We start from the raw sequence: 27,918 nt of genomic DNA, 5'->3' as shown, positions 1-27,918 counted from the left end.
AAAACGTGTTAAAAAGTACCTAAACATAAGAAATGATTTCATATTTTTTAATATTACCTATATAAGAAGAAAGTATTTTAGTGCACATTATATACCTAATGAATATATTATACTCAAACTATAACAATTATTGTACCGTTGGCATTACTGCACAGTAGGGGTAATCCGTTGAATGGAATCGACTTAAGTTTAATATGTGAATATACGAGATCGAAATAAAACGTGAAATACATTATAAACAAACAATATTTTAATACCTAGTAATGACATAATTAATACGATATCGCGTAGTAGCAATTAAAAAAATAAAATAATACAGAAAAGGACACATTGTTACTATTATTATTATTGTTGTTGGGATACAGAGCGACGTGGAACGTTTCAACGTTGTTTGTCGTCATTACACACACGTCACACTTACATCGACATATTAGGTATACGATATTGTTATATTTGATTAATACAATAACAATTACCTACCTAATAACGTTTACAATGTCGCGGAGTGCGTTGTCACGTAATTATGATAATAATAATAATAATAACAATAATAATTTGAAACAATAAACAAGGCGTCGTTACAGTAGGTATAAACGAATGCAAAAAGAAAAGAATTCGACAAAGCGCCCACCGCGCGCGCGTGGTTTGTCGAGGATAAAAAAATATAATATATTTTGTATGTTGTTAAAGGTAATGTTGATTCGATCATGATATTATTATTATCAGATACCATAAACCGTTTAAAAACTATATACATAAAGACATAAAGTATGTACATGTTATGCGTGTGTAAAAATAATAAACGCCATCCGATAGCCGAATATATATATTATATATATATATATATAGAGTCGTATTATATGACGAGGGGGGGCACATCTAACAGGTGTTAATTATCATCTTAGAAATGTACCTCCCGGTTACAGATGGCATGAACGGAACGTGTCGAGAAAACACATAACTCAGATATTGAGGTACATTGTCGTGTCGCAATTGTAACACATACGTACACACATAAATATATAGTGTTTAGCAGTAGGTATAAGTTGGGCCGCATATTGTATGCGGATTAGAACAGTCAGTCTAGGTTTCCGAGAGTAGATATAAAAAAACAACGGCTTAAGTACACACAGGACGGATCGGTAGAAATAATAATAATAATAATAATAGTAATAATAAAAATAGTTCAAATAGTAGGTAATATAATTATGAGAGAACGGTCGTGAAGTCGAAAGTAAAAAACGAAAATAGTAACTTATTAGTATAATAATAATAATGATAATATTATGTGGTGCGAAAACAGAGTCGGGAGTGGATAGGACGAGGAAACTGTTGTGTTAGTGAATTTTTAGTTATTTTGGAATTATTTTGTACTTTGGCGCACCATTGTGTTCCGCTCGATCGTCATCCGCGGTCGTTTTCTTGAACACGTCCCGCACAATACTCGACGACGACCACTTCCACAATCAGCAGCCGCCCGGAAGTGGTCGCTGAGTAGTTGGCCGGTTGGCGATCTTATCCTCCGGCGGCGATGGATCGAACAGACACTTTTATATTGCATATATATATATATATATATATATATGTACATAGGTACTATTACATTGTGCATGGACGGCAGACGTGCAGGCGGTGTCGGTGAGTGGTTTCTTCACTGCAGGCGGACGGTTTGCATTTCCGCATCAACTGTAACATTAATAATAATATTACAGACGAATGTCGCTTAAAAGATATGCAATACGAAAAGCCAATGACTCGGGGTCGGGCAGGACGGGTCCGTAGGGTGAGTTGCGGACGGACAAGCACAGTAGGCACCCGAGGTGTAATAGGTACCTGGTATAATAACGAGCTGCAGTTCAGCAGTGTTGGGTAACAAATTCTATGAATTTGTCTATACGCATTTCATCTTAAATTAAATATTTATGAATTTCCATAAGCATACCTACCTATATTCTTTAAATCTCATAAAAATAACTGAAATCGTCAGAAGAAAATAGTTATTATTAGTTTGAATAGGAGGGAACTCAATTGCGTTGAAATTGTAACTTCAAATTCTTATGGTAGGCAGGTACCTACTATAAAAAAACTGAGCCTATGCATTTTCAAATTTTTACCAAGAAGATTCACTATTATACTTCAATTGCTATAACAAGAACTTATGAGAAACTTTGTGTTATATTTTTTAGCTTTTCGTCATACTATAATTTAAGTATGGAGAAATTTTCAAGTTTCTATAGAAAATATTTTTTGAATTACAGTTAAATAATTAAAATAGTTTAATGGAAACATCACTGTTATGAAACTAAATCACAATTTGATTTTTTAACTCTCATGAAAAAAAGTATTTAACACTAAAAAGTATTATTTATTTTCTTTAATTAGTGTAAAAACATTAAACAACTTGTTTGGTATAATTTTATAGTGTTTTGACTTGAAAATAAAAATGTTATGTGTTATGTGATGTTATTTGCCACAGTGAAATATTATACATATAATTTATCTAAAATGTTTTATAAAATACAATATAATAATAATATTGTCTTTGGATCTGGCACTATGAGTTTCAACTAACCTAACAGTATTACTGTAATCAAATGATATTAAAAGGACACTGAATCCACGTGTCTTACAAACATACCGACGTTCCGAAAACTTGAAAAAACCAAAAATAAATGAAGAAAAAAAAATTTTTGCGCAAGACTGGCTTTCACCAAAATTGATTTTGTTTTTTTATATATTAACTTGAAAACAAGTAGATACTATAATTTTTCACTAAATGTTTATATGACTATTTTTATCACACAAGATAAATTTTTCATTTTGAGCCATTTATAAACACATCTATCCTTGGGCTCAGAAACATTTTTCGAATACCTAAGTACAATGATTTTATATTATTGAATTACAATTTAACACATTCATTACAGTGGTCTACTTGATACCTATTAACCAGGGAGGTACCTACCCACTAGCCTAAATATTACTAACTTATTACACTAAATATTTTTAATTCTCAGGTCCTCTGATTTTTTTCTAAGTATACTATGTCTAACCAAGTAAAATAAATTTAGAAGAAAAGCATTAGGATTTAAGAGGGTGGGAGTAAGCCCTAACCTATTTACACCACTGTAATCCGTAATCATTTATAAACAGTTAAATGCTTATTAGAAACAATTACAACACATTATATGATTATACTTATATGCACACAACAATCTTAAAATCTAAAAATAAAATATACATTGTTACTACTTGCTGAACTAGTAACTATTGAAGTGTATCAATCGAATATAACTATTGGCACTGCAGAATCAATCAAATAGTTCATTTTTATTAGAGTGAACTATAAAATATTAATAGTAGACAAATAGTACATTCGTACCTACATGCAATGACTAATCAAATCTATGACCAAACAAAACAAAACAAAACAAAACAAAACAAAAATACATAAGACGGTAAACGCTTTTTAGTGCATGCTATTAGATTAGACACGCAAGACACACACGGTAAACAAAAAATGTTGGTACCATTCTTTTTGATAACGCTATCGCATGAGATTCTGATGTGAAGTTAATTTCTTGTGGGGCCTAGGCGATATCCCAGCTGATATTAACACATCCACATCAGTCCCGTTCTTCTTAGACCAATCTATTGACAACCCTACACACACATATTGTTAGATACAATTTATGTATTATTATAACACATTGTGTCCGGCGACCATACATGATATATTAATTACACATGGTGATTAAGTGAAGTTATCAAAGGACATTCATAATTTCAAAAACATTTTTTACACCTGATTTTAAGTCATAATATAACATATTTTTGGGAAAAAAAATTATTCTTGTACTTACATACTACTTTTTAACGTAAACATTTATTTAAAAATTGTTTTGATATATTTTTTCGAGTACCTATATTTTGATATATTACCTAAAAAAAATCAAATTTCAAACAAGCAGTTAAACATTAATTAACATTAGTTATTACTTATAAAAATTGATTTATTGATGTGCTTACATTTAGAGAGGACAAGGTTTGAATTGTTGTATTTGCATAATATACCATGAACACTTTATAAAGTGAAAATAAATTGGTAATTACTAACTATTGATAGCAGATACTTTATAGTTATAGTACTTTATACGGTCATAATAATTGATAGCAGACACTTGGTATGGTGAAAATGAATCAGGAAATATATTTTAAAAGATTAGATTAGATTGTTTAATACTTAAGAGTTTAGACCAACAGCACTCTATCAGTAATAGTTTTGTCACATTTAATAGTATACCTTCAAAATACACCATGAATAATTTTAAAACTGTTAGGTTGAATCCAACAATTTTTAAATATGGGTTAAATATGAGATTATACTCATCATGAAATTATAAAAATAAATAATCAACAATTACTTGAAATAATTTGCCACATGTACATTTCATTTTGAAGTTTCTTCATCTCATTATTTTTTAATAATTTTAAGTATTTATACTTATCATGCATATTATAATATGTAATGATATTAATTAGTACTTATTTATTTCTGTTGGAAATCTAAAATTAAACTATCTATGACTATTTACATTCCGGCTGTACCTACCTACTTCAATGTGTGATAGTGATTATTTAAAATATATACATTTTTTTCAACCTAAAATAGTACAAACTGTCTGTTAATGTTGTTATTACCTTAAAGAGTATAAAGCGTTAACACATTAAATTTGTTCAAAGTCACTGTATAAAGTGCTATATCCTACAAATTGGTTACCTCTATGCCACTCCATTTCATTAATCAAAACATGATATTCTTATGAAATATAATTAACTATTTGTTAGACTTTGATTTTTATACATTAAAATGCATAGAAATAGTGTTATAAATAATAATTTTAAATATATAAAACGACTTAAATGTTAAAATTATGTAAAAAATAAACTTTCAAAAACATTAGAAGTTTAAAATAATCACCAAGTACATAATAATATATCGTGATCATCAAGGAGTTGAGGCTCGCACATTACAACATAATAATATAATTATGCTATATCTATGTGGAAGTCAGTTATAGGTCAATACTAAAATGAAACTCTGGGTTGCTGGCAGCCATATGCGAGTTACCTTTAGCGTTCCTATTCCGGTGAGACGAGTCTATGAGTGCTGCTGCCAAATTGGACGAAGATGAACCAGTCAATAAGTAATCGTCGGACTTGTATTTTTCTAACATATTAAAAGACGATATGCTTTTATTCAAAATACACAGTAAAATGTGAACTCTTGAACATTATTTTGTTGACAATGCTATTTTAAATAATATACAAGTACCTGAATTGCTTCTAATATAAGGCTGTTGTTGGAATGGCGACGTGGTTTGAACGGGTGAGTATACGTTTGATATGAATTCTTCAAAGGTGCTGGAGTGTTTATAATTCTTCATGATCATGTCTAATGACCGCCATCTCTCTTCGTAGCTGTGAAATAAATTTATTTGGCTTAGACGATCCCAATACTATGCGTCTTAATCGTTTTAATAGGTAAAAAAATGGTCAACATACTATTGTTGGTAGAAAGGTATCATGCTACGTTTGGCGCATGATGCATTTATTGCCGTGCAACGCACAACATTGGCTAATATTGATTTTTGAACAATGACCTCATTGTAAAGTGGTCCAAAATATGGTACCTAAGAAAAATATTTTTTATTATAGATTAAAAAATATAATAAATAGTAGGTATTTAACAAAAACATGACCAGCATACAATGTGTTATAGATTTTATGGTGGTTGTATTTAATCAATTATTGTAAACAAATTTTACATTGGTTGTGGTCGAGTGGGTAAACAATATATAATACATTTTTCACAATAAATACCTAGAATTAGAATTTATTAGAAGAAACTAGAAACTAGGTTAGATATACCAAAAGGTGATCGTAAGATGGCTGTTTATTATGTAGGTACAGTGCCACACCTATTTTTGACTAATGCCTCATTGGTTATTAAACTAGGCACACATTTACACATGATATTATGGTAAACAGTGGTTTTATAGTTAACATTATTATTAGCTACTAGTTTTCATGTACTTAAAGTTATGTATAAATGGACTATTATTCTTGAATATATTTAAGTTGAATAAATATTTATAGTAAAACATTATAGTTATTAGTTGTAGGTTCTTTTCAATTTACTAATAATCAATAATATTATTAGAAGTTAAGACTAAGTTAATATTTTCTGAATTGAGATCAAAAATAAAAACTAAGTGCATAACAATAAAAAATACTATCTAATGATAATGAACACTATTAGATACAACTAGTGCAACAAAACATTATGTTACATGATATCCATGTATAAGATTTATTATTATATTGACTCTATATTACAGACACATATAACTAACTGCTGTCCAATATAAAAATATATTCATACAATTAACTGTAAAACCTATTGCCAATACATACCAGAACACCAGTTCACTGTACACCTTGAAAGACATTCACACCTATTATATTAATGTATTGCGGAACTCTGTATGACTATGATACAGCCACATACTATTGTCAAACTTAATTAATATTATTTGTAAGAAGGTATTCAGTAGGGTATAAAACCTGCAGAAATGAAATTCAGTCTTAATCATTTAAATATACTTAAGATCCTGTCTTTTATCAGCCCCTACCTACCGTAATTATCAGGGCTAGGATTTGTATGCAACAGCATGTTTTTTTTGCGACTTCTGATTATTGATTTTGTCAGTAATGTCCATGAATCATCTCATGATGAGATAAATGGTGGTATTTTTATTTTGCATGTTTTTGCATATTTTGGAAAAATGCATATTAATGCATATATTGAATAAAATGAATATTATTGCATATTTTGATTATAAGAGTGCAAAAAATGCATGTTTTATAGTATATTTTGTAATTAATATTTAGTATTTAATTCTAGTTCTGCTGATTAAAGTACAAAACTTGTTTTTTTGTCAAACACAAATTTCATTTTTATAAATATAATCCTACGCTACAATAGTTATGCGATTAAAGATTGAATAGTTTGACGGAGAAAGATCATTCATTTTTGAAAATTTAAAAAAATATGTGGTCATAGCATGTAACACACTTAGTGAATGAGAATTATAAATTTTATTTCTCAATTATATTATACTCGTATTAAGACAAATAGCCAACCACTTGTATGTATTTCAATAAATAAATATTTTTTTTGTAACTATATTTTTGTGTTTATCTTATAAAAATTAAAATGTATATTTTTGCATATTTTACAACTTTTATTGCATACAAATCCTAGCCCTGGTAATTATATTTATTAAGTCCTACATTAAATTTGTTCAAAGTCACTGTATAAAGTGCTATATCCTACAAATTGGTTACCTCTATGCCACTCCATTTCATTAATCAAAACATGATATTNGTTAAGACTAAGTTAATATTTTCTGAATTGAGATCAAAAATAAAAACTAAGTGCATAACAATAAAAAATACTATCTAATGATAATGAACACTATTATAAGAGAATTATAAATTTTATTTCTCAATTATATTATACTCGTATTAAGACAAATAGCCAACCACTGATGTATTTCAATAAATAAATATTTTTTTTATAACTATATTTTTGTGTTTATCTTATAAATATTAAAATGCTTATTTTTGCATATTTTACAACTTTTATTGCATACAAATCCTAGCCCTGGTAATTATATTTATTAAGTCCTACGACACTTCTTGGATATCTTATATTTAATTGCTCATCCCCTACCATATTACACAAGTTTTTACTATAGTACATTTAAGTTTAAACAGATTTTGGATATTTATATTATATATATTCGTTTATATACTTCTGGTTTTCTAGAGACTTGAATCCTGAACAAATTGTTTGGTAGAGGGTATATTATGATTAGAACGTCACAGAACTCAGTTGGGATAATTCCACGTCTGTAATCTTTGGAATGTTCTGACCACACAATGTGCACTTCGTCATTTCCCAAGTGTCTGGCCTGTAATTCATAAAACAATTTATAATATAATGAAGAGAATATTACAATGTTGGGCGTTTGAAAGGAATGCTATCGATATAATGACAATGGACGCACTTTTTGTATGTATGCTTCTTGTGTGGTTGTAGTCGGCATGCGGGTGGCCACGTGAAATACAACTTCGATGAACGACGTTGAATAGTACGGGGTTGTCGTACCAGCGTTTTTGTTTCGTTGTAGTCCACCCATAAAACCATTGTGAGTTTCCAGTTCCACCTGTTGTATGAGCGAACAAACAATTAAACTCTAGAACGAGGTTGCTAGACATCAATATATTTTACCTCCCAAGCTAGTGCTGAAATGAAATCTTCGTATGCCTGACTGCCACCAGTATTTGATATGATTGATACCTTATCTTCTTGACCTTCGGCCACGTAAATGATTGCGATCTTATGAGTGTCTCTGCAACACTACACCATAAATCGCATAATAAACTATTCCATGTTATTTAAAGCAATGTCCATATTATATAATATAATATGTTAGTTGTACTGAGCATAAAGTTATACCTGGGCGTCAAGGACTCGAAGTTCCCTCAGGACCTTTTCGTTACGTTCAAGTTGGTAGATTTGTCGCCGCTGGTCCCAGCTGGTGAAACCTAGTTCCGAAAACAGAGCACGGCCATTTTGAAACGGGGACTTATGTACACTACATTGAGGTCGTTTCTCCATACTTTTGTAAAAATGTAAACAATATCAAAAATTAGGGTTTCCTTTAACACATAGATGCTCGACTTACTGATTATAATGTACAGCATTTAATTTTTCTGTATAACTGTTGTCCATGAACTGTTGTCCTAAAATTGTACTCATGATATCCTGTTCTATTTGTAAAGTCATTGGAGACTTTACAGCAGGGTTGTTCAGCAAAATTTCCATGTCTTCTAAACATTCAGAACTTGTATAACCAATGTACTGGAGTAACTGTAATCATGAAGATGATATTAATTGAAAACTTTGCAATTAACAAAAAATATTCTGGAACATCAAGCATACGTCATCTAGATTATCAAGATCGTCTGCAGAATTGTCTAAAGTTGGCAATACGTTGGGAGCTCGGTGACGTATGGTATGCTGGATTTGACAGTTTGTACTATATGTTACAACAATCGATTCTTCAGCTTCATTATTTTTTTGGATAGGGCTGTTTATAAACAAATTATCATCTAAAACAAATAATGTGCATGAACAGTACATTTTAATTTAGTTCACCCAAATAAAATATTAACTTTACCATTTTCGTGATCACAGTTAGGACTACAATAAAGTGGTGATATATCCCAGCATGATTTTCCTACTAAATCTCGTTGCAGAACTCGCACTTGATTTAAACCTGTTCTCAGACCAGCTGTGATTCCTCCACCTGGTACTTCCAATGCAGGTAATTCAATTATAGACATGACTAACATGTTTGTAACAGACATAAATAACTATAAAATAAATTAGATAAATAATATTACAAGTTTGGAATATATATAAATATTATATCTTAATATTTTGAGTAAAAAAAACCTGTATGCTGGGGACAGTAAATATGTCAATCGTTAATTGTTCAGAAATAGAGTTCAAAGTGTCGTCGTGTTCAGATACCATGGAACATAGTCTTGCTGGCCCAATGAGCATTGGAAATTGGCCCAAATGATTTAACAAATGGTTAATTATCTGTCAAATATTTAACAAAATATATCAGATGTTATAAAAGTTATATTTTCTCTATAAATTATTTAAATACAAACCATTTTTGTGGCAATTTGAAGTGAGTGTCGAGTACTATTTAAATGAGTAGGTGTCATAATATGATCACCAAATTTATTATTGCTTTTCGACTCACTAGACTTTAAATTGTCTAATGTAATATCAAATATGAATTCGTTAGAATATTCTAAATTTACTTCTGTCGCTTTTTTTAAACGTTCAATTGTTTTATCATTACATGTTCTGCTCAAAGCATCAATAACCTAAACATACAATATAGTTTTAATTAAATATTCAATATACTTGTTATTACAGAATAATATGGTTGATTGGTTTCTTTAATCTTTTATAGTTAATAATATAGTAAGTTACTTATCACTAAAAAAATAAATTACATATGTATATTCATCATACCATGAATACAGTCATTGATAAACTCTGCTTAGACCGTAGCTCCAACAAAAGTGGTACAGGCATACACATTGTCCATTCAGCCAAACAAAATACTAGAGATGTTAATAAACGTTTATTTCTGTCACCAATTGGCAACATATTTGCCAGTGTTGCAGATAACACCTAAATTACGTAATAATTAAATAAATTCAAATAAAAAAATTATGGTGTAGTAAATATAAAATAAATGTATACCATAGACAATTATAAATTACCTCGAGGACTTTTGATGGAATGTCAGGATAATGTTTCAATAAGTTTGGTACATAATCACAAAGTAGCAAAACATTATCACAAGCTACTTGGGAAATTTTCTCATTCTTAAACTGAAAGTTAACATTTTTATAATGATTAAATCAAGTTAAAGTATTAAATAAAATTTGTCAACATTTACTTGTAAGGCATGTAATAATGTGATGATCGCTTCTTTAATACAAGGATGTTTACTAGCATTACTTAATTCTTGGCATAGAAAAATACCTAAATTCGACAAAGAAATACATCTTGCTAGTCCTGATGGTTCTCTTTTGGCTACTTTCAACATAATTGTTATCACTGTGTCCTACAAAATAATACAGTAAAATAATTTATATTCAACATGGTTCAAAGTAATATTTAAACTTACTTTTATATCGGGACAATATGTTATAACAAACTGATGACAATCTGGTTTAAGATAAGGTACTTTGGTAAGGTTTGAAGGGAAACTTAACAGAGAGCCTAATATAGATACAGCTTCGGCACGTGGAGCCTGTAAAACAATGAATTATATAACACTTGAATAATAACAATTAATAAAGAGTATTAAGTCCAAAATAAATATAAATTGTATTTTATACTAATTAAAAGTGACACACAGACACACATTAGCATAACACATTAATGTTATTACCAAAACAACGTTTGTCCCACTGAGAACTTCATTGCATGCATGTACAAAATCCAGTGTAAGTAACGTGAAACCAGGAAGTTGGTGGGAAAAAAATTCAGAACCAGTATTTTTTAATATAGTATTAACGACTTCCTATAAAATCAAATAAAATATGTATTAATTAACTTGGTTTGACAAATATTACTAAACTTATTAATGTGTGATTATAATATTACTTGATCACTAGAAGTTAAACCGTAATGCAGAACTTTAAAAAATTGTGTAACATATTTTTGTCCCTGTGGCATATCTCTATTATTCAAAGTCATCTGACACAATAATTTATATGCATGGAGTTTACCATTTCTGTAAGCTTTTGGTAAAGTCAAGGCCTAAAATAAATATTATTATCATAATAATTTGTAATTAGATAAAATAATTAATAATTAACAAATATTTTTCAGTAAAATGTATTTTGTAATACTTTCAACTTGCCTGAAAACACCAAGGCGAAATCACAGAAATTGGTGGTACTAGTTCAAGAGATACAAATGTCTCTTCTTCTACCATACCTTGATTTTGATATATCTATAAATAAAATATTTTTGTTTGTAAATAATTTTTATTAAAAAAATTAAAGGTATAACTTTTATTGATTTACTTTGGTCATAGTTGTGCTGAGGTCCAGTAAGTATTGAAAAACTTGTTCATGAAGTAATGGGTTTTCTAAAGTATTCACATCTCCAAGAGCACTGAGCATTCGACGCCATAATATTGCAGCAACATCAGGTGTCCATCCCCTTACATCACCTCCAGACATAACTGACTTTTTATTTGTTACTTTTTCTATAACATGTAAGTAATATCTCAGTACAATGTTTCACCTTAATTAGATTATCCTAAAATCTTAAATTATAAAACTATACCCGAAGAAGGATGTTGAGAAGACATAATTTCTATTTGCATGTGTGCTTCTTTAAATAAACTGCTTTCCATACCAGTTGAAGGTACTGGAGAGGGCGACCTTGAATGTGTGTCCCGCATTCTTAACACTAAAAATACATCATTGCATTGTTAAAATACTTAAATTAGTAGTACAATTTCTACATACAGCTGTTCTCAAGAAGTAACTACTTACTTAATAATTGTGTTAAATTTTCTAAAGAATGACATTTTCGTACATTAAATAAACACTTTGATGATTTTTCATCTTTCCAGCTATACTTAAGGTCATCTGTTGTTGGTGTTTCTATATAGAGAAAAAGGCATATTAAATAAATTTCAATTTCTTGGATTTTAATAGTATACCGGTAATATTGAAGACTGTATCGGTTTCACTATATTTTTGAAATAAGTAACAGTATGTTATGTCTGAATCGCTATTTGACCGTTTTATACATTTTCGTTTTTTGATTGTATTATCTGATGGATTATCTAGGTAAAAAAAAACAAAGTTGATAATTAAACTATATAAATAAATCAACACATAACTACATAAGTAAATAGTAGAAAACATTTTCCATAGAAATGAAATATATTTTTACTTTTGTATACAAATATAAGGAAGGTAAATCCAAAAGGAAGAACTGGTTTAGGTTATTTTTAAGTGTGAGTTTCAGTATAAATATTATACCCTTAACATATTTTATAACTATAATTATCAAGTTAATAAAAAATTTAATTTATTTAAGTGTTTTAGCTTCTCATAGTAACTTAATATAGTTAGTAGTAACCATTTACCATAAAAGTTGAACTGGTTAAGAAATATTTCTAAATAAGTTGTTTTTATAATTTAAGTATCCAAATAAATTCTGGATAAAATTTAAATTGGTTCAAATGAACCTATAAAAATTCCAAATCAAAAATAAATTCCAAATATTTTTTGAGATACATTTTTAGAACATATGATGGCTATTATAGGCTATAAAAGCCTCTATTTCCACAGAAATTAATCACACTAATCCTGTGTATTTATCTGTGCAACATAATATCAGGGGAAATATTTTATGAACTGTTAAAAAGTTATAACTGATGAAAAATGTTCTCCAGTGTTAGTTACACATTAAATTATCTAAGCATAAATTTCAAACAAACAAAAGGTGTTATCAAGAATCAGATTTTTACTTTTTAGTATGTATTCAAGGTACCAACAAAATAATATGATAAATGAATTACCTGTCACTGAACCTCGTTGTTGGTTTACTCGTGTGTGAGACAAATTACACATATTATATGCAGAGTTTAGTGTAGCACTGCCACGTTTTCTTCTCGATTTTTTATCTGAAATACGATCTAATGGCAAATCAGCTAAATCCAGACCATAGACATGCCTGGCTAAGACTCTAGTTAGAGTTTCTAATGTTTTCTAAAAGGAAAAAAATAATTAGGTGTTAAAAAACATTTATCAAATTAATTTGGTTGTAGTTAGGCATTTAATGGGTAAAAAAATACCATATAGAAATAATAAATGTACATTGTACATATTATTCAAATTATTCTATTTTAATTTATGATCAAGTTATTAATTAAGTACAGATTTTGTTAAATTAACTTTAATCAATACACACATGAAAAATGTATTATTATTGATTATAATAAAAATAACTAAAATAACAAAAATGTATCACAACAAAACAGAACATGTTATAAATGAAGATACAAATACTTAAAGTAATTTACACATTACTACCACGGCCACACAAAGTTAATAATATTTTGCTTATTTTTAAGACATTTTTCCATGCCATGGTTCATATTAAATATTATTGTTACTAAGTTGTGAAAAATTAAATGCATTTAATGTTGATATTAAATTTGGTAGTGGGCGACTCGAGTGGCGTCACATAAATAATATGGTTTAGGTTACTAGTGGACATGTGGCAGTCAAGTTTACCTTTATTATATTTGTATTTTAATAACAGTATTTTGTAAATAAATCGTTGAGAAAATAATATTAAAAAGTAGGTATTATAAGATTTTATGAACAGAGACTATAGCAAATATTTAGGTTATATCCTAACACCACACTTGCTTAAGTCTTAAATATTTAAAATAATTAAAAATATGAAATATGAATGCTAATTTGAAAAATTGTAAGAAAACCTATTGTATTTAAACTAAGAACTACCTAATTGAAAAATATGATGTGCCCAAAAACAAAACAAAAAACATTTCTGTAGATACACAAAATTATTTTTAAAATTTAAAATTATGTTTGATAGTTCTGATTGACCCACCTCCGACATATTATTATAATTATTATAAACATTTTTTACAAATTGATTAAATAAATAAAATATTATATGCGATATCCCGTAAAATTCTGGATATGATCACAATTCATTTTTTTATACTGATATAAATTTATACATTTAAAATAATTATTATCGAATTAAAAAGATATCACATGTTTGGAATAAAAGTTTTTATCCTTTTGCATAATTTAATTAGTTTAATTGAAGTTTAAATGATCAGACAAAGAAGAATATTTATAATGATGAAAAGTAATTATTATTAATTGATCTATTAAACAATTATTATGTAATTATAAATAGTACATTTTTCATAATGCATCAAACACAGTACGATTATAAAATAGTTTAAGCTAAACTATACTTATGTATGCGTTCATATAGTTTGAATTTAATTGCAAACAAATTATATTTATATATTTTAAAATTACATGATTTAGTGAAATTAAAGAAAAAAGAATGGAATTTAAGACTAAGGTAAAATATGCTATGTACATTATTTAATTACAATTTAAATAATAATCACTCAAATAACTGAAATTCCTGTTATTTAGCTTTGAAATGTATACCCTATAAACAAAATTAGAATATAATGGAGTAAATATTGCATAACAAGTTTTAAAACAAAAAATTATACATTCAATCAATAGAATAATAAAATATTTATGAATATGATATGGTTTAAGATTTTGAGTGGGATGTGAATCTGAGCTATGAGTGTATTGGTTCAACATTGAGGGTTGTTTTTTTTTTATAACATTTACAGTTGAAGACACTTTAAATTGATGTAACAATTTTGAAAAAAAATCTTTAACTTCGAGGTTTTTGAAAGCAATATAAGTTTAATTGAAAATTTGAAGAATCAAAAATAAAAATATTACATTTTAATATAATTAAATCATTTTATTATTTTATTATAATATTATATTTTTTTAATTGGGGAAAACAAAATAACAGTATGGAAAAAACAGGAACATATTTTATGCAACACCAAGTTTTCACAAATTTGTTTTTTTATATTGTTGTGCCATATTTTGTTTAGTTTATTTTTCTAAAAATGTTGTCAAATGAATAATGCCTGGTCGAAAAATTTGAAAATTTAATTCAAAGCTCGTCAGTGTAATATTAATAGCAATTAAAAAATATCATAAGTACATAAGCACAAAATGTTTAAAGCGCTTTAAATTCAAACTTTAATAACATTAGTAAAAATCATAAAATATGGCAATTTTTTTTTTACTTAAAAATGTATACAATTTTATTTTTAATTTAATTATCCTAGAGATCAAAAATTTAATACAAAGTATCACAATCAATTTTTACAGCAACCTAAAAATATTGAGAATGAATAATCAATCTACTACTATACATTTTAAAAGATAGGGTATTTAAACAAAAAAAAAAGTTTTAGTTATTTTGTTGTAATTTAAAATATGTTATTTGAAGGGATTTGAAACTTCAATGTTACATTATATAACTATAATTATTTACATTATACAATGTAATTTTAAAATCATTAAGGTTAGTATTAAGATGTATACTATTCTATCGAATGTCAGGATTGACTTTTGAGTTACAAGTTTATTACAATTAACAACATAAAATTCCATCAAAAAATAGTTAAAGTTTAATCTACCTCATTACTAATAGAAAAATTAATTACTTATAGCAATATAAGTGTATAATAAAATGCCCTTATAAATATAGGCTGACATACCATCTCAAACTCAAAACCATTTTTTATACATAATGATTTAATATGTGGCCACATATTCTTAAGTTTTGAAATAATTATATATTTTTTATAATATAAAATATTTAATATTTTATTACTATAATAAACATTTTATGTATAAATACAAGTATAATACGATACAGTATTTTACTTTGATTGCTTTGAACTATATTGTACAATGTACTTTGATGTACAAATTTCATTTTATCTTTGATCATTAATTGCAATGATTTCAAATTATGAGTAATGTACCAGTAACATGTCACCATGACACTTACCAAACAAAGAATTATTTTTCAAAAATAGCAATCCACAGTAAAAAAAAAAAATGTTTTTGGTATTTTGTGGACCATTCAAATTTAAACATTTACCAAAGTGGATTATACTATGAAAAGTTTAGGAACCTCAGTTCAAAATCATTATGAATTCCAGTAAAAAAATAAGGTAGTTAGTATTAAAATAAGAGTGATAAATATATTATTTTTGTTATTATCAATAAATATGGCTAAGTATCAATACACTGGGGATACTAAAATTAATATATTTTTGGAATAATTATTATAAATAATACAAATAAAATTTTATCACTAATACAATTGTAAAAAATACTTACCGACCATTCCCTTATGAGTTCTTCCCATTGAGTGAGCGAACAAAGTACTGTTAGAAACTGATCCCATAATTTCTCAGAAATAGGTACATTTAAATTAGCTTTTATCCAAGTTACAATCAAAGTCTATATTAAATAAAAACATTAAGTGATTAATATTGTAATTGCTCAACACCTGGCACAAGCATGCTCAGGTTTAAAATTATTTCTCGTACAAACTTACATACACGCATGCAGATGTGTAAAATTTAACAATATATAAGATTTCTAGGTAGCCTCTCTTGATAGTTTAAAGTGGGTTGTGAGTATTAATAATGTAACACAAATCATAATTATGACGTATGCTATACATAGTAAAGGTAAATTGACAGACTAAACATTTTTTGAATTATTATAAGCAACATAACCCACTAAAAGCACCCCGGTGGTGGTTAGCTGATACCTCTCCACCGCAGTGCCTATAACACTGCATACATGTATGTTGTATATATTTAAAACATTCACTCATAGTTAAAACAAAGTTTGACACATTAATGTGGCTAAGGCATGCTCGTTTTTAAATGCCATTTTTGTTCATACCAATATCATATTATTAAATTCATATTGCAATAATGTTCATGTACATAAAAACCATATAATTATATAAATATTGAATGTCATGCTATATTTACAGGCAACTTTGTTAGACACTATGATTTTTCATAAAAATTAAAACCAATTGAGTTAGTTAAGATCAATTAATTCACTAATGGGTTAAATTATATTATTATGACCAGGATTTTGTGGTAATAATAAAACATCATAGTTGAAAAAGGAAATAGTACCTACAGTAAAGTAACTTTACTAAAGTAAATCAATTAATTATTAATAGTGAATTATTTATCTCTTAATTTATACCAAACAAATACTTTCATGCTGGTAACATTTATTTGGCAATAACATCTAAAATGAAAATACCTGAAAATGTTGCTTGATTCGAAATTCCAGGAGGGCTGATTGCCAAACTACTATTTTTATGTCTAAAGAAATTTTTAATTCTAGATGATAAAAAATTGAGAGCAACTTGCCTTTTCTAGCATTTATCAATATTTAAATATATATGAAGCAATATGTACCTAAACATTACAAACAAATTCACCGTAAAAAAATACAACTTTATTAAATTTAATTGTTCGCTTTTAACTATTATTATACCATGTATACCTTAAGAGGACCACATGTCCACATGTGTTATCTCTGTCAAATATGCGCGTATTGGATTTTTACTATCAAATTCAATTACCATATTTGTACTGAAGTTTATTTTAAGATAATATTAGAGCAAATTTACCTATAATCGAATTTGAAGAGAAGAATATAATATAAGCTGTGTTACATACAGCCTGTGTAAGAGTTTTCAAATAAGGTATAAGTACTTAAATAATTTAACAATAATTTAGTAAATTGTAGTAATAATATTATACAAAGATTTTATGTTATATGTGTGTTAAACAGAGACAACACATGCGAGTACGACATTTTCTAAATGTGCAATTACTTTTACCTGAAATATTGCTGGAGCTAACTTTCCTGATAAAGTATCTTCTTTTCGCCTGGGTGGTTTTTTATTTAAAACAAGCGTAGTTATCCTTAACAGAACATTTAGTAATTGCTCCCTGTATAAATAACAGATAATATTATTTATTAATTATTCAAATAAAACCTTTTAACACAACATGTACCCTTTTTCGGGTATTTAATATTGTACTATGGACTGGTGTCCTGCGTTAGACCTTGGTAATGATAATTACGGGGTAATGCTAAAGACTAACGTCACGCATTAGAGGCAATTACGGGATAACAACGGCGTATAGACCAGGTACAGGTTATAAACAATATATGAGGGATGCGACGCCTTTAAAGATAATAACCGTGATGATAAGTAAAGAAAAGGATTAGTATATTTAAACCGAGTCTGTTGTTTTTTGGAAATACTATAATAATACTTAATAATACAAATAATATGACTAATAATTTGTTGATACATAGTAATCTCAAATACCACATGATAGATATTCGACTATACACATTGTGACACACAGGATGCGCACTCAGGAAAGTCGTATCAGGGCAAGGGCTGTTAGTATTTCCCGGAAGTATAGCTGGCGGACACAGCATCCGTGGGAATGATACTCGTATCAAGAGGGCTAGGAGAAGTAGAGGGTAGGCCTATAAAGGAGACCCCAAAGAGCCCGTATTCAGATGTGATTTTACCAGACGAGCCAGAACACCTTCACATTAGTCAGTCTTTTGATTGTACTATTTTGGACTTAATAATATTTCGAACAGTTAATTATTTAGACTTAGAAAATATTCGATTCAAACCGATATGTTCTGAACACTCTGAATAATTCACCGTGACGAATATTCTAGCACAAATTATTCAACCCACATTTAAAATTACAATTGTTTTTATTAAATAATAATAAACTGCACTACATAATACATCAGCGTTGCAAAATTAAATCAAATAGACCTCATCCCATTAATCCCAATGACACATGTAGTCGCCAGACCACTACAATTGATACTGTAATTTTTGAAAACATCCGAACAAATTCTTTAATAATTTGTTGCTTTATAACTTTGCTAACAATAGAATTATGAAAACTAAAAATCAAACAGAGGTTTATTATGATAGTATTTTCCCTTTCAAACTTAATTTTTTTAAATAATGTTATTAGCTGTTGAAAATATATTAAATGATAAATTTCAAATGCAATGATAAACCTAATTAACTACATTAAGATATTGAGTGGAAGATATGGTTTTGCAAATATGAATTTTTCTACATGTACCACTACTTGAAGTAACAATTTCATGAAGCTAGACAACTTCATACAGTTGATATTTTATATGAATTACTATGTTTCAAGTTACATGAAATCAAAGGGTACATTTACAACTTCGGGTGATAATAATGTTCAGTAAGAGACTACATATGTTATGTCATTATGTCATACTTCAAACTTTTAAGCTAAAATGTATTTTTTAATATAATAATTTATAAGGAAATTATAAATTAAAATAAATAAATAAAATGTCTTACCAAGTTTTTAAAGACATGTATGTATGCATGACCATATATCTATAAATATTCAGAACTCGTTTGCAGGTATCCACTTGCTCTTCCAACAACATTGGATACTCAGTACCACTTTGAGCCACAAATACATGTAGTGCATTTGTCATAAATAATTGAATTACATTCTGTAACAAAATATTAATTAAGAATTACATTTTCAGCCATGAAAATGATGGCATTCATTTATTAGTAATAACAATATACTTATATACATAATCATTAACATATTTACCTGAAATCCTGCTCTAATATCACCATATTTTGGTTCATATTTAACTGGTGGAATTTCTTCTGCGTTATGCTAGATACAATATGAGAAAGTGTTTACTAATATTTTAAATTTAAATAATTTATTCAACTTACATCTAAACTAGACATTTGTACATTTGTTCCTTCTGGATCCAACATGAAAGGAGGTTGTTGAGACACCTGTATGTTAGCCAAATTGTTTTAATTAATGTACTAATAATTACACATGCAATTGCCTTTAATATACATACACTTAGTTGAATCCAATCTTTGTACACAGCAATAGTTCTTCTTATTGCCATAGCCCAACTAAAATTCAATAAAAATGCCTGACGAAATATTTCATGTATTAAATTCACGTTTTCTCTTGATTTGTACAAAGTATCTCTCACAATTTCAAAAGCTACCAATTGAGCTTTGTCTCTGTAACAAATATATATCATTATTAACTGAAAAATGAGTAAAACATGATTTGTGTTTGGAATGATTTATATTTTAAATCGGGCAATTTTAAACTGATTCAATTAATCATCATTAAGGGCAAATTTAGAGGACTGGGCACATAATTTGAAGACAAATTGTGTAACATAACAAATAAGCTTTCAGAAGTTCCAATTTCACATTGTTAGTATTAGTGTAAATTGACCGACAGCCAAACATTATTATCAATATTCTATCGTTGGGTTTCTTCAATAATATTTGGGTTTGATATTTGAAACTAGGTCAATCAATCTATTATTAAAGTTGACAACACAAAATTAGAACCACTGGATGAAAATTGCTATGTTCAATATTTGTAAGACAGAGTCAACCACACAGATGTTATATCCTCCTAATATTATAACCAACAAATAATTTATTAATCTTTTATTATACCCAATAAATTTTGATATCAAAGGAATATTTGGGTAGTGTTTTTGTTTAATATCTTGAGTATATCCAGCAAGCCATTTGATCACACACACTCTACAACTACTATTAGTATCATTTCGGCTTTGATAAGAGCAATCTGGTAAGTCTGTAAATAAAAATAATTTTAACATTTTCAATTTAAATTTTATATAACAGGTTAGTTTAATAATTAAAATTTGGTTTATGCTAACCTGTTGTTGGTTTGTAAACATTAGTAGCTGTTGAATAATCCGGAAAAATAGCAGGTAAATAAAATTGTTTGAATTTTTCAAATAAATAATTAAAACATCGTCTTTGACAGTTTTTCAGATCTTTCCACATTATACGTGGGACCTAGAATTAATAATTTATTGATGGTATTTTATTTCTTTAAAAACCATAGTACATATGAAAAATTATCAGAATAATACATATTGTTAAGTTGATAAACAATTGAACTAAGTATGTACATTTTTACCAGTATGCTTATACAAACTATATTCATTTATTTTACCTAAATATTTTCTCACCTACATAAGAAATGAGGATAAACATGATTATATATGTTATAAAAATTGTAAATTTGTATTAATACATTATTTAGATTTATAATTTTTAATTTTTAACATATTTTTTCAAAACCATCAAATGTGTTAAGAGTAAAACCACATTAATTTTGTATGATGGTTTGAAAATCAAATTTTGATATACATACGTACTTGGATTCAATACAAATCAAACCTATTGCCATTATTAATGATTTTATTAATATTAGAAACTTGAAACAAGTCAAGGTTACTAATATTATTTTCTATAACCTATACAATTTTTAAAATATTTAAATTTAATCAAACACACACTATTTATAGACAATTTTTGAAATTTTTTCAAGAAATGTTGATATCATTATTTTTTTTCATCAATTACCTTGCAAACTAAAGGTTCTACAAAATGTTCTTACAGACATTTTAACATACAAAATATCCATATTCACAATACTTTTAAAGACATCTGAATTACAAATGTTGCAAAAACTGTATATTTAAATAAATAATAACAGTTTTTAATCTATAGGTTTAAAACTTTAATAATTTTGATACAATGAAATTTTCAAAATATTTATTATCATTTAAAGGCTTTAAACTATAATATAATGTGATATAAATGTATAACAATTTTTAAATTATATAGTTAATGCTGTATTTTAAAGCCACAGTAGTGAAATCAAGCATTTTATGAACTCTGAATTAGAAAATATTATGCCAATATTCATGATTTTGGCCAATTATTTCAAAATATTAACTTAAAAAGTACATACAAAAAATTGGGATTATGTATTAAATTTGTATTAAATTTTTAAGCTTTCTGACAAAAATTAAAATTTTTATCATTAACTGAAATAAAACAAAAAAAAAGTCTGAACGATTCAAGCATTTGGAAATAACACAAAAAGACCCAATATATTTTGGAAACTATATCATGTCCAGAAAATTTTAATATAAACATTTGGTAAAAATGTTTAGTTCCTACAGTCATTAATTATTGAATTTCAATAAAAACAAAATCAATTTTGTCAAACACTGGTTTTGAATAAATATTTCCGTTGACCCATAAAATCATTATACTTGGTTATTTATAATATGAAATTTCATCCAAATTTGAACTTAAAATAACTATACAACAAAACTGTGATTGCATATTTTTTAAATTTTTCTGTTACAAAATTGACTATTTTTGTGGAACTTTGTTTTCAATTTTCAATCCTTAGCCATAAAAGTTGAAATAAGCTATACATTTATCAATCCTGGATAATTTGTACATTTTTTTTAATTTGAATTTTTTAAAAATTTTCAACTGTTCAATTGTTTTAACATTAGCCTTGTATTTAATTTGTAAGCTTTTTGAGCCTTTTATTTTAGTGACATTTAAAAAAACAAGTTTAAATGTTTTAAAAATGTTATCAAATATAGAAAATGTTAAAATAAACATTTGATGTAAATTTCAAGTAACTGCGGTTATTCTTTTTTGAATTAAAACAAAATAAGAAAATCACTACATAAGAAATCAAGTGAATATCCAATATTATAAAAATTTAAAATTTAAACTTTTAGCGGTCATAAAAATTTAATTTGAATTTCTGGCAGACATTTTTTTTTTTTTTTGATAAAGGTGGACAAATTAGAAGGAATCTTGTATTAAATTTTAAAATCTTGAATATAAAAAGAAAATTGTCAATACATTTCTAACTCAAAATAATTTGAGAATTTTTATGAATTTTAAGATTTTTTGATTGTCTTGAGTTTCAAAGCTCAAAAAATTATTAAGGACTTTGGCTCGACCTTTTTTTAAATTTTCACTAATAACAACTTACGAGGAATCTTGCATTAACATTTTTAAATTGTTTGAATGTGCAAACATTATTTATCAACATTCTTGAAAAATACTAATAATAATCAAAAATGTTATGTGCCTATAAGTACCTAGCTCTAAATAAGTAAAATTATTTTTAAAATTGTATGTTGTAGAGAAAATACTTATATTTAATTTACTTTATATTCAGTGTATATAAATTTATGTATTTAAGGTAATTTTTTTTAGTTATTCAAAAACCAAAATTTTGTTGCAAACCGATTTTGCCTAAAAATTGCAGTTTTCCTTAATTTTGTTCAGTTTTTCTTGCTGCTTTTCAAAACTTCTGAGAATTTTGAAAAATCTGGGTAAGATAAAAATTTGAGTTGAGAAATGGTAAAATTAGATACAAAGTTTTACTTCATATTATATTCTTGCATATTTCTTCATATTTAGAAAAAGTATTTTCGGCAAGATTAGGTATTCTTAGAGGACAGTGAGCCATACCTAGGTATTGTTTTTATCTGACAAAACATGTACAACATCTTAAATTTATGTACAGCAGTTTCAATAGTGAATAATAAGCTTAATAATTTAGTTAATTTTTTTTTTCATAGGTTTTTTACAACATTTTTATTTTAAAGCAAGTTTTGTGTATGTAAAATATCATAATATAAAAATTCTTTAAACCAACTTAAAAATTAAAATACCATGAAAAGAATAGATCATGTTCTTTACTTCAAAGTTTATCATAGATCAATTTGCTTTAATATGATAAAATATTGAATCTACTGAACACAAATTTGGTACATTATATGATTCTAAAATGGATAAAACGCCATACATAAAATAACATATTAGTGTATATTTAACCTAAAATTTAAGACCATTTTTTGGCACTCTTAATTGCATATTCGCATTCACATTGTGAACATTTTCAATGCAAAAATACTATTATTAGTTTTAATAATTATTAAATAATAAATATTTTAAATTTCATTTAACTGTTTATTTTTGTTCATAATTATTAAATAAAATAATTTAGTATTATATTGATAATAACTAATTTAATATATATTTCCATATTTCTTTATCAAAGACAAAACTATTTAAGCAAATCGTAATAAATACAAAAATTATAACAGTAACCTGCACAGGAAAGTTAAAAAATTAACAAAATAAATTCTCTTAAAATTTTAAATTACAAAATACTTAAATTGTTATCACCGATATCATTTGATCTTAGCATTTGTTAAGATAAAATGTAGAGTAGGTCCTTAAATTATAACGATAGGAGGGATGGGAGTGAAACTAAATAACCACTCTAATGTGATTGTAAGTCAACTGTGTGGATAGTTTTTTTTTTATCCATATTTAGAGTAGCTAAGGTGTCTAATGGTTACAGAAAATAAAATAGTTATAATGTTATCAATGGCAGCCAGAAATGAGCAAACAAATAAAAAGGAGGCATTTCCATTGTCTATATGATATACAAACAAGTTGGAAAACAGATTTTGCTAACATATTAAATGCTTATGGAAAACCTGTTTAGGGAACTTTTTGGATGTAAGAGTTTTCTTTATAACATTTAAGGAATAAGATTTCTTACTGTACCTAAACATGAGTGAGTAACGGTACAATTATATATATCACATACCAATTATTAAAAACTAATTTAAAAAAGAGAACTATTCATTTTGATAAATCAAGAGCTTCCCCATAATAGGGTTATGCACACAACACAAAGTCATAAACAATAGTTTGTCGATCCAGTAACCCGTGTTCACACAAAAGCTATTGGAGGACTGGCATTTAATAAAAACCTATATAATATAAAACTAAAATTGCAACTAATTTATAGCTTCATGACTCATGATCAGTTAAATGATAAAAATTGTCAGTTAATCGAAGACACAATTAATAATTTGATAACTTTTAATATGTTAAAAATATATATTGTTAATGTAAGGTAAGGCAATATTTTAAATATATAGTGATAAGTTTTGGTAGCATAGATAATGACATCCAAAAGAATTTGTATTCTTTACTACAGCACTGAATTCTAATTTATTTGTTAACAATTGTTATTATTATTATTGTTTTTTTTTCGAGGTTTTTTCTAATATCTCTAAATACTTAGCTATACACCGGATAAATGATAAATATATTTATAATTATTTACCTGATTAACCATTAATTCTAGAAGGGATTCTAAATAGTATTTGACTACATCATCTGGCTGCTTTTCACCCATTTGTGGTGCATATAAAAGATTAGTTTCTACTGTACCAACTGGGCCTAAATTAAAAAAAAAACAATTGTAGTATAAATAATAATGTTAATATTATGTGACTTACTCGATAAATTCTCATGTAAATTAATAGAAGATGAATGATTATTCCAGAGTGCTGCCAATCCGGAATGTTCAGGTATTGGACTGGAGAATCCAGGTACAAGTGTTGCAAATATTGCATGCACGGAGTCAGGTGCATTATGTCCCAAAATTTGATACCACAAAATAAAAAACCTAAGGATTTGCCATGATTAGTAAGACACAAGATTAAAAAATAATTCTTTTCGATTTTATATGGAAATAATAATAATTACTTGATCCCATCACGCCTCAACCGCCATGAATTTTCTGGATGTAATAGTTTGGTGATGATCATACACATACTGTGACATTGCCATCTTTGTGCTACAATTTCTGGACATAATGTTAGTACTTTTTCTAAGATTATAAGAATAGTATCAAGTTCATCTCTATGAATTTTGGTTACTGTAAAAATACACAGAATAAAATATATGAACATTAACAATGACAACAATTTACCTGAGTAAATAAATAAAAAAAATAAAACATAGGTAACTCAAGAAACTAGTTTTTTTTGAATATTAGAGAATGAAAATAACATACTAGATACTCGAGTATACTCTACAGTTGTTAGGTAGATAATCTCAAAATATTTAACTACTCTGATACAAAATTATATTATACAATTATGAAAAATTGCTTTTGGTTACTGTTTTATTCGTAAATGATTTTTTAGAAATTCTCAAAAAAATTATACCTAATAAACAGTTTGAAATTATTGGCATTATAAAACCACAATATTACTGTATTAGGTACCTATAGAAAGAAAAATTATAACCTACCTCTTTGTTTCAAATTGGCTTCAACACTAATGAAACTTTCATAAAATATTTGATAGATACTGCTGTAGTTGCTTTCGAACAAATGTTTAGATTCATTTTCGTCGCTGTTGTCTGAAACAAAAACAAATGTCACGACTGTCATTAGATGGTTTTGATAACAAAACAGCACTTTGTACTAAACTTAACCAGCACAATATTGTTGATGTTCTCAAAAACCTAAAACGTACCCAATAAAAATTTCAAGTGTTTGAATCTGGTGGCTGTGTCTTTTTTCGGGTCCAATATCTTGTGTGCCGATTTCTTCACGTCCGTTTGTGCTTTTTTACTAAACATTTTTCGGCACGCTGAGTTCTAACATTGTTTTTGGTCGATCCAACGTGTCAGCCGACGTCGGTGACACGGGTCCATCGGTGGTGCGCCGGATACGACGGACGAATAACGGTGACGATATTATATTATTGTTATGACGGTGGCCCAACAAAGCAGCGTTGAGAAAAACTGTGGTGACTTAGCAAAACGCCGCAAAACGATGGACCATCGGACGGGAGACAAAAACCACAGAATCGTACATCATTGAAATATTTTGTGCACGAAATACTGCGGAACTATCTCGATCGCTATCAAAGTGTTTTAAATTATCAGACGTGTTATCAGGCGATAAATAATAAAATAATAATAATACGACATCACCAGTAGTTGTTGTATGATATTATTATCTATCCATAATCGTGGTTCAGACGGTGTGGTGACGTATTCGAAGGACGACGAAACGTTTGGTCCGCTGTTACTAGAGCCGGCACCTATAATTGTACCACGATCTATGCATTCTGCAGCCGTGGCATCAATATAGGTATGAATGGTATGATGACTGACGATCGAAACGTAAAAATAAAGTATCAGCAAATAACAATATGAATAAACCTCAAAAAATCAATTAAACAATGTAGGTATTGAAGTTTAATATTGTAACTGTTTTAACGACGCTATATCTGCGGATTTATTGACAGCAATACAGCGTATGACGCTTAAAATATACAGAAACCTCATTGTTGTATGAGTAGATACCTGTAATATTATCGTTGGTATCGTAAATATTTACTAAACATATGGGTATTTATTATCTATTTTACCTAGCTGTATCGTATGCCTATTGGCTATTTCCTACGACTGCGGAGTCGGAACGTCGGACTGAATATTTTTTTGTTTTGTACACGGTTAGGCGTGTTACCTTCGCTATTTAATAATAATAATATACTATATTATTGTTATGACGTGCCCAAAAAACTCGAGTGGTTCGCTTTTATCGGATCCATGTAAATCCTGAATTACAATACGTTAATCCTTATAAATTATAATATTTTATATACGTCAACTACGCTATTACCTTTAAGTAGGTAGTATTCGTTTTTTCTTCGAGCGGTTGGTATATTAATAACATTGGTGGGACGCGGGTTACG

At 27.6% G+C, this 27,918-nt stretch overlaps 1 protein-coding gene across 3 annotated transcripts; it reads right to left on the bottom strand.

The window, feature by feature from the left end:
- Nucleotides 1-107: 107 nt before the first annotated feature.
- Nucleotides 108-27,475, bottom strand: LOC111036343 (ral GTPase-activating protein subunit alpha-1). Of its 3 annotated transcripts, XM_022318339.1 has the most exons (40): nucleotides 27,152-27,475; nucleotides 26,689-27,078; nucleotides 26,462-26,572; nucleotides 25,913-26,084; nucleotides 25,663-25,832; nucleotides 25,488-25,603; nucleotides 21,169-21,310; nucleotides 20,942-21,083; nucleotides 20,317-20,488; nucleotides 20,180-20,245; nucleotides 20,049-20,117; nucleotides 19,781-19,941; nucleotides 18,236-18,347; nucleotides 16,696-16,818; nucleotides 13,272-13,461; nucleotides 12,405-12,530; nucleotides 12,235-12,345; nucleotides 12,023-12,148; nucleotides 11,758-11,942; nucleotides 11,592-11,684; nucleotides 11,333-11,488; nucleotides 11,118-11,249; nucleotides 10,851-10,976; nucleotides 10,620-10,787; nucleotides 10,441-10,551; nucleotides 10,187-10,348; nucleotides 9,814-10,035; nucleotides 9,590-9,739; nucleotides 9,312-9,507; nucleotides 9,074-9,243; nucleotides 8,817-9,001; nucleotides 8,588-8,750; nucleotides 8,360-8,488; nucleotides 8,136-8,294; nucleotides 7,881-8,039; nucleotides 5,566-5,693; nucleotides 5,336-5,481; nucleotides 5,132-5,230; nucleotides 3,531-3,663; nucleotides 108-1,686 (listed from the first exon to the last, which is right to left on the bottom strand). In XM_022318339.1, exons 2-39 carry the CDS (start codon nucleotides 26,792-26,794, stop codon nucleotides 3,548-3,550), a joined length of 5,370 nt encoding a protein of 1,789 aa, XP_022174031.1. In that variant the 5' UTR covers nucleotides 26,795-27,078; nucleotides 27,152-27,475; the 3' UTR covers nucleotides 108-1,686; nucleotides 3,531-3,547. The 3 variants fall into 3 exon arrangements, with proteins under 3 accessions (XP_022174031.1, XP_022174032.1, XP_022174033.1); XM_022318340.1 differs by lacking the exon at nucleotides 3,531-3,663; XM_022318341.1 differs by lacking the exons at nucleotides 3,531-3,663; nucleotides 5,132-5,230.
- Between the last annotated feature and the right edge of the window lie 443 nt (nucleotides 27,476-27,918).

The sequence above is a fragment of the Myzus persicae genome, unplaced genomic scaffold (genome assembly GCF_001856785.1).
Source record: "Myzus persicae strain clone G006 unplaced genomic scaffold, MPER_G0061.0, whole genome shotgun sequence".
NCBI classification, from domain to species: Eukaryota; Metazoa; Arthropoda; class Insecta; order Hemiptera; family Aphididae; genus Myzus; species Myzus persicae.
This window is presented reverse-complemented; position numbering and strand designations above follow the sequence as displayed.